General features: G+C 36.6%; 1 protein-coding gene across 1 annotated transcript; it reads right to left on the bottom strand.

Annotated features, from left to right (window-relative positions):
* Window positions 1–2,406: 2,406 nt before the first annotated feature.
* LOC127121815 (54S ribosomal protein L22, mitochondrial) lies at window positions 2,407–6,469 on the bottom strand. The gene is made up of 8 exons (XM_051052249.1): window positions 6,455–6,469; window positions 6,207–6,321; window positions 5,989–6,045; window positions 5,397–5,461; window positions 3,862–4,029; window positions 3,070–3,180; window positions 2,706–2,772; window positions 2,407–2,612 (listed from the first exon to the last, which is right to left on the bottom strand). The coding sequence occupies exons 1-8, from the start codon at window positions 6,467–6,469 to the stop codon at window positions 2,407–2,409; spliced, it is 804 nt and encodes a 267-aa protein (XP_050908206.1).
* Window positions 6,470–12,901: the final 6,432 nt, after the last annotated feature.

Below are 12,901 nucleotides of genomic sequence, written 5' to 3'. Positions count from 1 at the left end.
TAATTCCTACTTGTTGTTCAGTTGGTGTATCCTTGATATGTTCATCTTAATCGATGACGGGTATCCTCCTTGACATTTCCCAAGCAAGTCTATCCTTGATATGTTCATCTTAACCGATAATGGATTTTCTTCCCTATTGTGTTTATCCTTGATATGTTCATCCTAACCGATGATGGATACTCTCACCCTTGGTCTTTTGCCCAGTAATTGGTAGTTATAAATCCTAATTTCTGCAGTTTTCCCCAGCAAGGCTTTTCTTACCCAGTAACCGGTAATGAATACTCCCTCCTGATGGTCCTCGGCAAGTCATCCTTGATATGTTCATCCTAACCGATGACAAATGCCCTCTCTGTCAGATCTCTATTATCTCCTTACCCAATAACAGGTAGTAGATAATATATTTTTGCTCCTCCTGTGTTGAAGTTTGTTTCTTCCCCAGTCGAGTTGAATGTGAATTTCCTTAGTAAAATCTTTTTTCCTGCATGATTCAAGTACTTTAGTTTTATCCTGACTTACTCGTATCCCCTGCAGATGTTGGTTGTTTCCCCTGCTGAGTCTTTCCATGTTTGTATGGACTTCCTTAAGTCCCATAGTAGTTTTAAGTTGTAGTCTGGCCTACGCATAACTCATCCCCCCCCCAAGAGTCTTTGTCTCCCCAACGAGTTTTCCTTACGGAATGCATTATACTCCTGTGGACTTTCGGTCTCTCTGATTTCTTTTCCTTTGTGGCAATATTTCCCCACAGAGCATTAACTTTTACATTCATATCATATGCATCATGAGGTCTCTTAGGGACCAAATTTTGTTTCTATATGTTATTATTTAAGCCTATTCTACTGAGTCGACATGAATTTTTTAACCTTCGCCTCCTCAGTTAGAATGTCCTTAAATAGGGATAGCTGTCAGTGTTGGTGTAAGCCCTAGAGGCCAATACTTTTGGTACTTGTATCGGATTATTTATTAATTAATAAACAGGCTTTTTCTTTATTATGGTTGATTAATAAAGTACCTGGAATAGATAGTCCGTTTAATGTATTAAGTGTGACTTAATCATGAGAGCACATTAAACATAAGGACACTATTCTTAAAGTATTCGTAGTCGAGCTTTAGTGTGAAGTGGGATAACATTAAAGCATTAAGACTATTATGTTTGTAGACTGATGATCACATCTCATGGATCATGGATAAAGAGTTATCAAGTCTTAAACATAGGTATGAATATTAAGAGTAATATTTATACCGGATTGACCCGCTATGAGAATACTATATAGAAAGTTATGCAAAGTGTCATAAGTTATTCTCATGGTGATAATGGTGTATACCACTCTTCGACCTGAAACCACTATGGATCCTAGATGTAGAGTCGAGTGCTTTATTGCTGATCCAACGTTGTCCGTAACTGGATAACCATAAAGACAGTTGATGGGTACTCCACAAAGCATGCTGAGGGACATGAGTGACCTAGATAGAATTTGCCCATCCTGCGTAACAGGATAAATGTCTATGGGCCCAATATTGAACTGGACAAGGATGACACGGTCTATACCTTGTGTTCAATATAGACATAAGGCACTACAACAAACAAGACCTTAGACAGCGCTTTTTTTAGCCTTAGACAGCGCTTTAAAGCGCTGTCTAAACCTCCGCTGCTAAAGGTTTAGACAGCGCTTTTTTAAATCTTAAAAGCGCTGTCTAAGCCCCCCCCTTAGACAGCGCTTTGGCCAAAAGCGCTTTATAAGACCCTCTTATTTTAAATTTTTTAGGTATACCTTAGACAGCGCTTTTGAAAAGCGCTGTCTAAGCCCCACCCCCTTAGACAGCGCTTTGGCCAAAAGCGCTTTCTAAGACCCTCCTATTTTAATTTTTTTAGGTATACCTTAGACAGCGCTTTTCAAAAAGCGCTGTCTAAGCCCCCCCTTAGACAGCGCTTTTGTAAAAAGCGCTGTCTAAGGTAAACGAAAATTTTTGAAGCTTTTGTTTTAAACCACATTTTTTCCAGGTTTATAAACCAGAATTTCTACCTGTTTTCAACCAGATTTTGACAGACAATTATCACATTTTATATATGCCATTTTGGCCTTTTTTCTACCAATTTTTGGCTAACAAATATATATATATACCAATTCAAACCAATTTTGCCTTAAATGTATCAAAATATATACAAATTTATGTACACATTTACAAGTCATAACATATACTACAAATGTACACATTAGACTATATTTCAAGTTTACCACTTCAGACACCAATATCAATGAAATCAGATCCCTTCAGTTAAACATGACAATGTTGTAGGAACAAAAGCTAATAAATGATAATAATACCAATCATGGTTCGGTACAAAATTTTATTATTTGCAACAAAGAGCAAACAAAATTCGAATGCATATAACCTAGCCATTTATAACTAGTCTCTGGCGTGAAACCTTAGTTTTACATATTTCTTAACTATTTTGCCATGGTAGGAAATTCTCCTCTTAAAATCTTCCTTTACCAGATCCAGATCTTCCTTTGCCATGGTAGGAAATTCTGGTCTGTGCATGACTCCAGATCTTCCTTTGCCATGGTAGGAAATTCTCCTCTTAAAATCTCCCTTTCCAACAAATGCTTCGGCTGTAAGAAACATGAATGCCGCATCATCAGTAAAGAGAAAAGCAAAGTGACAAAACAACTTAACCACTAACAGTTTATAGCAAATAAAATTACCAACAATGAGGCGTTCTGGATCCAACCCATGATTGTGGGATGCGTTTGCTCGGGCTGAATGAATAACCTGCAATTTGTATTAAACTTGTTTTCAATTTTTCTTTTCTTATAAAGAGAAATAGAAGAACCTTCTTTGATTCAAATTGAAAAGACCTCGAATGAAATCAAACAATAAAATGTATATATTTCAATTCCTTCAAACTAAGTGTCATATAACATAGTCCCAACTCAAAATCAAAAGGAAAAATGGAAAAGATGAATAAAATCTGATGCATGTCAAATAGGAACTTAGAAACCAATTTTAATACATAGTTTTTAAAGTCTTGTAAAACTAAGTGACAGAACAACAATTAATGTTTACTACCTGATATACAGTTTTTGAAGCCCGCTTTACTGTCACTTGCAACTGCAGCAAAGCATCTTTAACAAGCATACCACGTACCAAAGCAGCAACCAAGTTGAGCTTCTTTGGACTCTAAAATACAGTTTTAAAAATGAACATAAATTAAACATGGAAACATAAATCATAAATTATGACAGTTTCGAAAAATTGAGATATATAGGGGCGGCATTTCAATGGCAAGAAAATTAGATGTCAAATTGTCTGCAAAAAATTGTTGCAAACTAAACTGATTAAAATAGCAGTTTCTTAAGAAGTAAATGTGATATTGACGCGTTCAAATGAGAAGGACCAATGTAAAGCTTAGAGCAAAGAAGGCAGAGGGAATTGCCAGTGACGGATGAGATAGGCGTCAACAGTGGGGGATGGGACGCAGAGCAGGGAGGGTAGCAGTAGAAGAGGGAATTGCACCAGATACTGAGGCTGAAAAGTGTGAAATTAGTAGGAAATTTGTGCAGACCAACCGGCACACATGGCAGGGAAGGGCTAGGTTGCCAAGAATAAGCTAGTTCTACGAAGAAATGAGGCTAGGAAAGAGCTGAGATATGCAGAAGGGTCTGCAGTGCAGATCCTAGAAGTTCAGCTTATCAGTCAAGCTTCCATTTTTGGATTTTTCATCTGGATACTATATAAACTATTATACTTTCATCATCACGTTATTTCTTTTAAGATCTATCCAATAACCCCATAGTACAAAAGTGAAAGTAAAACACTTATATCAACATCAAGAGCATAAGAAGATAAGGCATCTCAAACCTGCTTTATTTTCTTTAGTACTGCTTGAACTTTTTCTGCCTTAGTAATAGGTTTCTGATTCTGTTCTTCACCTTTTGAACTGCCTAATAATGAAACTGGAACTAAAGGCGACGAAACAGGTGCTTCCTCAGATGAATTTTTGAGCAACTGGGTAGAACTTGAAATTCCCTGAAATTGAAATACACAAATAATAAAATACATGAAATTAAGAAGAGCATATCTTCGATAGCAAAATAAATCTTTACAGAGATATAATGTAACTATAACACAGGCTCGGTGTGCCCCAAGAATGTGATTTGGTTAGTTGGAAGATAAATTTGAACAAACCTGGCTACCTAATTCTGAAAAACAAGTATGATCATGAAGTCCATTAAAACAGGTTAGTACGGTTTAGAAAGCAGCAAGAATCATTATGATAGTAATTTTTTTATATGAAAAGATGATTAAGGATGTCAACTAGAGATATACAAGAATTGGAGATTATGATATCCTCCGCAAAAAAAGAAAAGCAAAAAAATACAAAGAATCAGAAAAACAGATCCTTCCAAACTCCTCCTTGAACAATTTGTCTTCTAGATATCATTAATCAATCTTGTACTGGTTACTAAATTATATTATCTGCATGCTATTGTACACCTTTATTACATTAATAGAATTTGAGCTTTAAACATAATGATGTCTTAACATACTTGAGCATGAAAACTGATAAGATAAGGTATAATGAGTGGCAGGACAGTCTAAGCAATACACTGATTTCAGGGAAACAAATCTATTTAGGTAGAATAGGGAAAAAAAGTGTTCCTAATGCTCGAAGAGCTTTAAGAAAAATATGTCACTTGATGTCAATTGGAACCATGCAGGACCAAAATACACTGTAGAATTGAAAACATGCAAAAATTTCAACTCAGGATACTTAATTCTTACAGCATGGTCTATGTTTTTCAATAATAATAAGGTCCTGTTACATTACATGCAACTGACCGATGCAGTTAATCCAAGAGAAACCATCAATCCTAGTAGCTTCCCTTAGGGAAGCTTGCACCTACAGTCCCACACTATCACCTTAGATCTTAAGGAGGTGATTGGAACTTAATTAACTTTTAAGCCCTCCTCCTCCCAAAATAAACCAAATAACAAACAAAATGTGATGAATTAAAATGCAAAATACATGACATTATGGCTACTCAATCCATGCAAGGTTACTTAGAATGACTTAAAAGAAAACGACTTCACATACCATATGTCTCGATGCTGTCAAAAAGCTTTACTAAACGATTTTTCACTATACTGATATAAGTGTCGATATAAAGGTATTTTGGCAAGATGTATTTAAAAGCTAGATAAGTATGTCACAACTACATGCAGCAACAACACCATTTAGTTTAACTGTAGATTCACATTTCACAATATAGCCCATAACATACAGCAAATAATACAATTCTGTACACGAATTTCTAGACAGTGTATTGAATTATTATTCAACTATAGGAGCTTTATAATAGCAAAGCAACCACTAAAAAGTTTCAGAACTATACCTTATTCTGATCAATTTCAGAAGATGCAAGTGAAATCACTCCAGCAAGTGCTTCACGAGCTAATCCTGTGAAATACAATAGATAATTATAATATCAGGACAGAGACATGATATGTTAATTTTAAACCACCTCAACCAGTTAATTTTAATCAATTAATCTTGCTACTAAGATATGTCAGAGTATTTGATAAAGTTTATTTATAATACATTCATCTAATGTTCAAAATATTTTGTCACGTTAGCTAATGTTTCAATGGTTTATATTTTATAAATGTGTGAGAAATGTACAATTGTTGATGAATAAGGTAATGATCTAGATGGCCAAAAATGCTTCAATTTTACTATCAATAAATAAGTCGTGCCCTGGAAAATGCATCAGAGCCCCTATCAAGTACCTAAAAACCCAGGAAAAGGCATCAGAGCCACTAACAAGTACCTAAAAACCCAAAAGGTACTGATCAATCATTGATAGAATTGATTTATAGTTTTAAAATTAAAATAATTTTGTTCTTTTAAAACCTCATCAATTATTTCAGAAATTGTGACAAGGTGAAATTGAGAGCATACCATAAAGGTGCATATGAGATGGATACCTGATAGAGGCGAAGAAGGAAGATATCTGATTTGAGGCTTTAAGTTTGTGATGAAACCTTGTGAAATAATGGATCGTAATTTGTTATTAGGAATTAATTTCGTGACCCTAACTTTGTGATGTGAAGAATAACAACGTCGTCGAAATCATAACATCGCCGCCAGAATCAGAACATGAGACGTCATTGTAAGAAATCCCTATAAATCGTGAAAACAATACCTTCGACTATGGTGTTGCCTCCTTCCGAACAGAATAACCACACCAGAAGCTTGTTGGATATGAGGAATTGTTGAGAAACTGGAGACAATGGAATAAGAAACAGAGAGCAGCAAGCCTAGGGTTCGTGAGGGAGAGAATATTTCGTGAGGCATTTGGAAGAGAAAGTCGAACTTTATTTTTTTAATAAAAAGTTTATTTTTTAATTAAAACATCTTTAATAAAAAAGTAGCATACGTGTTTTTTACTACTGTAACTAAAGCCATCCGTAGCTATATGGCAGTTTTGTTGTAGTGTTAATTTAAAGACTTTAGACAGCGCTTTATCAAAAGCGCTGACTAAGGTCTATATTTAAAAGCGCTTTCTAAAAGCGCTGTCTAAGGGGGGTCTTAGACAGCGCTTTTAGAAAGCGCTGTCTAAGACCCCCCCTTAGACAGCGCTTTCATTATTTTTTTGGAACATTTTCCGTGTTTTATTTTAATTTTAACCTTAGACAGCGCTTTCTTTTAAAAGCGCTGTCTAAGATGCGCTGTTAAAAGTCATTTTTGGCGTAGTGAGGGTAAAGGGGTAATTATACACATAATTATTATCACAGGAGGTTTTGTTAGATCACATGACATTTTCGTGACTTGGGTAGCAGTGATGTGTTGCTAGATACCGCTCACTGTTTATTATGTTAAATGCATGATTTAATATAATTGCCAACGTCGCGAAAACCTACAGGGTCACACACAAAGGACGGATTGATGAGAGATAGAGTAACTAAGGAACATCGTAAGGTACGGTGTACTTAAGTAGAATACGAAATATGGTAAGGTACCAAATACTTCAGTGATTTTGGCATATTATGAGATATGGGCCAAAATACACTTAAGTGGGCTTTTTAGCTTGAAACCCACACAAGTGGTTCTATAAATAGAACCCTTGGGTAGAAGCATTGTCACTCAGACTAAAACTCAAGTGAAGACTTGGAATTTCGTTTCCCTCTATCTCTCACTCAAAGCCTTCATTCAGACCAGCTAGCACTGAGATTGAAGGAACCCGTTCGTGTGGACTGAGTAGAGACGTTGTCATCATTCAACGTTCGTGATCGCTCTGTGGATTTGTATCCAAGGTTTTGACCGTTACAAGAGATCTGCACCAAAGGTTTGAATCGCCACAAGAGGTAACGATTCTATCACTGATCATGCCCATTCGTAAGGATCATTAAATGGAGAAATTTTTAAATTCCGCTGCGCCTTGGATGGCAATTCTCCTTCAGTGGTATCAAAGCCATTTACGAAACCATGAATCTGATAATTGTTTTTGTTCTGTATTAATATGATTAAAGACAGAATGAATCAAAGATTAAATTGAGATCGATCAAGTCATATATATGATATATGTAATCTTGATGCAAAATACATTATATATGATATAGTGTTCTCGTTTCGTTCATTCAAACACTTAATGATTGTTTTCCTTTGAGCGATCAATGGTCAATTGCTTCTTGATCCGACATTAGTATGGTGAAGCAATGACGTGTTGATCAATCATACTGAATCAACAATCGAGATGTGTTTGACGGTCTGAAATTGGTGCATCAGGGTTAGTGACGGCACAAGGGTTGTGTTGTCAGAGAGTTATGTGATTGGGGTTATGACTGCACGAGAGTTGTGCTTTCTAAACACTTTTTGGAACAGTGTTAACCGGTTAACGCATATGGTTAACCGGTTAACACAATACGAAATAAATTTTTTAAGGTTTTCAAACAGTGTTAACCGGTTAACGCATTTGGTTAACCGGTTAACGCAAGACGGAAAACAGTTTTCCAAGAGATTTTCAAACAGTGTTAATCGGTTAACGCAAGGCAGAAAACAGTTTTTGAACAGATTTTAAACAGTGTTAACCGGTTAACGCATATGGTTAACCGGTTAACGCAAGGCAAAATTCACCCGTTCGGCTAACTCAATGTTTTAAAAGTATCAAGTGTTGATGCGAAAAATGACGTCGATTTTAAATGAATTGTTCATTAAAATTCTGGCTTTGCGTAGTGTGATCGGTCGTCGAGATTTTATTTGATTTTAATTAATTAAAGGAATTAATAATAATAATAATAAAGTGTTTATTATTGTCTTGTGGTGATCGGTTATGGCCTTAGTTTTCCTTTATTTTGCTTTGGGTTTTAAAATACGACCTGCGTGTCGTGCCTGTCTCTTAATCTCCCAAATGTAACTTCTTTTCTCATCTCACTCCCTCGTATGTAAAACGAGTTTCTTTATGTAATATAATGTTATGAAGAAAGCAAAGGAGTCAGTGCCAAAAGAGGACAACCTTGAAGATCTTGCTTGGAGAAGCTTAGATCGTTATTAGGTTAGCTTAGGTTCTCTCATTGGCTTGGGAGAACAATTGCGCTAGGGGCCATAACTGTTTCATTATGTATGTATGTATGTATGTTGATGCATATGAATGTATGTTGATACATGTGAGAGGCGATTTATATGATAAATAAGTCTGTGAGATCAGAAAAATTGCAATTCCCTCAAAATTAAATATTAAGTTTATGCTTTCCAAGTTTTAACACTCATCAAGACTAGTATCGGATAATGTAGGTTTCGCCTACGCGAGGTGCATGTTCTATATTAGTATGGTGCGATGGGATAATTGTAATATCCAACTGTTAAAACAATGGGTCAAACTTAACTAAACAAATTATAATAATATTATATGTGTTTGCTTTCCAAGTTTTAGCACTCATCAAGACTAGTATCGGACAATGTAGGTTTCGCCTACGCGAGGTGCATTTTCTATATTGGTAAGGTGCGATGAGATAATTGTAATATCCAACTGCTAAAACGATGGATCAAACTTAATTATAATAATATTATATATGTTTAGAAGCAAGAGTTGGGAATGATCCATATGATGGATTGGAATAAGGAGTTATTCACCCAACTGAAATTTTTGAGAGTTGTATAAGATACAACTGGAAGGAGTTCCTACCTAAATAACCTAGTTTTGTGTAATCCGCCTACGCGGACTTAGAACGAAGTGAAATATGGATCTCGACCCACTAGAAAATCATCCAACGGGATTTTCCGAATCAAATGATGAGGGTCATTTGTTTTGAGTAAAATAGTGGGAGCATATTTAATTAAAGGCCTAATTAAATATGTCAATGATACTTATATTTTCATTAATCCTTATGTAGATTACCATGACAACAAACACCTCTAACAACACTTTGCGATCAATCCTTAAGAAGGAAAAATTGTCTGCGACAAATTTTCTAGATTGGTACCGAAACATGAGGATTATCCTCAAACATGAAAAAGGGAAAGGCAAGGAAGTTGTCAAACCCAAACCCACTATTGTTGCTTTGAAGCCTAGTGGAGGCATAGCAAAAGAAGGAACCTGCTTCCATTGCGGTAAGACCGGACACTGGAAGAAGAACTGCTCAAAGTACCTGGAAGATAGGAAGAATGGAGTAGAGACTCCAACTTCAGGTATTTTTGTTATTGAAATTAATTTATCTACTTCTGCATCATGGGTATTAGATACTGGATGCGGTTCTCACATTTGTACAAATGTGCATGGACTAAAAAGGAGTAGAGATTTGGCAAAAGGTGAAGTCGACCTACGAGTTGGCAATGGAGCAAAGGTTGCTGCCTTAGCCGTAGGAACTTATGAATTGACTTTACCTAGTGGTTTAATAATTCAGTTAGAGAACTGTTATTATGTACCTGCAATTAGCAGGAATATTATTTCCGTTTCTTGTTTGGACAAGTTTGGTTTTTCATTCATAATAAAAAACAATTGTTGTTTAATTTATTAGAATGATATATTCTATGCTACTGCTCAAATGAACAATGGATTATATGTCCTTGATCTTGAAATGCCAGTTTATAACATTAATACTAAAAGGATGAAACCCAATGAGTTAAATCCAACTTACCTTTGGCATTGTCGATTAGGCCACATAAATGAGAAACGCATTTCCAAACTCCATAAAGATGGACTGTTGGACTCTTTTGATTATGAATCATATGAGACATGCAGATCTTTTTTAATTGGAAAGATGACAAAGTCTCCATTCACAGGAAAAGGTGAAAGAGCTAATGATCTTTTGGCCCTCATACATACTGATGTATGTGGACCACTGAACATACCAGCCAGAGGAGGTTTTCAGTACTTCATCACATTCACTGATGATTTCAGTAGATATGGTTATGTGTATTTAATGAAACACAAATCAGAGTCCTTTGAAAAGTTCAAGGAATTCAAGAATGAAGTACAAAACCAACTAGGTAAGAATATTAAAACTCTTCGATCAGATCGAGGTGGTGAGTATTTAAGCCTAGAGTTTGATGACCATCTGAAAGAGTGTGGGATCCTATCCCAACTCACTCCTCCTGGAACACCCCAATGGAATGGTGTATCTGAGAGAAGAAATAGAACCCTGTTGGACATGGTCCGATCCATGATGAGTCATGCCGATCTTCCAAACTCCTTTTGGTGACATGCACTATTGACAGCAGCCTTCACACTTAACCGTGTTCCATCCAAAAAGGTTGAGAAGACACCATATGAGATATGGAGTGGTAAGAAACCACATATGTCTTACATGAAGATTTGGGGTTACGAAGTTTATGTGAAACGACAAATTTCAACTAAGCTTGAGCCCAAATCTGAAAAATGCTTATTTGTGGGGTATCCTAAAGAAACAAGAGGGTATTACTTCTACAATCCTTCTGAGGGCAAAGTGTTTGTCGCTCGAACTGGAGTTTTCCTAGAAAAGGATTTTATTTCTAAAGGAACCAGTGGGAGGAAAGTAGAGCTTGAAGAAATTCAAGAATCATAAAGCATCGATACACCTATGGAGGAATTAGAGCAGGAAACACAAGTGGTTGTGGAAGAGCAACCTGCTCAAGTAGAACAAGACCAGCGTAGGTCAAGCAGGATACGTCACCTACTTGAGAGATATGGATATCTCATAACAGATCAAGGTGATGTATTACTCATGGATCAAGATGAGCCTGTGACCTACCAAGAGGCCATAACTGGTCCCAAGTCTGAGAAGTGGCTAGAAGCCATGAAATCTGAAATGGATTCCATGTACACAAACCAAGTTTGGACCTTGGTAGAGCCTCCTGTAGGAGTTAATCCTATAGGATGCAAGTGGGTCTTTAAAAAGAAGACTGACATGGATGGTAAGGTACATACCTATAAGGCAAGACTGGTTGCAAAAGGATATAAACAAATTCATGGGGTTGACTATGATGAAACCTTTTCACCAGTTGCAATGCTTAAATCTGTTCGGATTTTACTTGCTATCGCTGCATATCATGATTATGAAATATGGAAGATGGATGTCAAAATTGCTTTCCTTAATGGGAATCTTCTTGAGGATGTGTACATGACACAGCCTGAAGGATTTGACATACCAGAAGAAGCCCAAAAGATATGTAAGCTACAAAGATCAATCTATGGATTGAAGCAAGCTTCCAGAAGCTGGAATCTTCGTTTTGATGAAACGGTAAAACAATATGGATTCATCAAGAACGAAGATGAGTCTTGTGTCTACAAGAAGGTTAGTGGGAGCATGATCGTGGTCCTGGTGTTATATGTAGATGACATATTACTCATTGGAAACGATATCCCTACCCTGCAACAAGTAAAGTCTTGGTTGGGGAAATGCTTTTCTATGAAGGACCTAGGTGAAGCAGCCTATATATTAGGAATCAGAATCTATAGAGATAGATCACAAAAACTGCTTGGTCTAAGTCAGAGTACATACATAGACAAAGTGTTGAGACGCTTTAATATGCATGATTCCAAGAAAGGATTCATACCTATGCAACATGGCCTGTGTCTATCAAAAGCACAATCCCCTTCAACTAAGGAAGAAAGGGATCGCATGAATAAGATTCCATATGCATCTACAATAGGATCTATCATGTATGCCATGTTATATACTCGACCAGATGTCTCGTATGCTTTAAGTGCAACGAGTAGGTACCAATCTGATCCTGGTGATGCCCATTGGGTAGCTGTCAAGAATATCCTTAAGTACTTGAGAAGGACTAAGGACTCATTCTTGATATATGGAGGTCAGGAAGAGTTGGTTGTAATTGGATACACCGACGCTAGCTACCAGACAGATAAGGATGACTTTAGATCGCAATCTGGTTATGTGTTTTGCTTAAACGGTGGCGCTGTGAGCTGGAAAAGTTCAAAGCAAGATACAGTTTCTGATTCTACAACCTAGGCCGAGTATATTGCTGCCTCAAGTGCAGCAAAGGAAGTTGTTTGGATCAAAAATTTCATTAGTGAACTTGGCATAGTCCCTAGCATTCTGGATCCCATTGGTCTCTATTGTGATAACAATGGTTATCGCACAAGCTAAGGAGCCTAAATCTCACCAACGATCCAAACACATACTTAGGCATTATCATCTCATTCGAGAGATAATAGATAGAGGAGATGTGAAAATATGTAGAGTACCTACACTTGACAATATTGCTGACCCACTGACAAAGCCTCTTGCGCAGCAGAAGCATGATGGCCATACTAGATCAATGGGCATTAGGGGTATGCCTGATTGGCTCTAGTGCTAGTGGGAGATTGTTGGTGTAAGCCCTAGAGGCCAATACTTTTGGTACTTGTATCGAATTATTTATTAATTAATAAAAAGACTTTTTCTTTATTATGGTTGATTA

The sequence above is a fragment of the Lathyrus oleraceus genome, chromosome 2 (genome assembly GCF_024323335.1).
Source record: "Lathyrus oleraceus cultivar Zhongwan6 chromosome 2, CAAS_Psat_ZW6_1.0, whole genome shotgun sequence".
NCBI lineage: Eukaryota > Viridiplantae > Streptophyta > Magnoliopsida > Fabales > Fabaceae > Lathyrus > Lathyrus oleraceus.
Note: the sequence above shows the minus strand (reverse complement) of the source record. Positions and strands in the feature narration are given on the sequence as shown.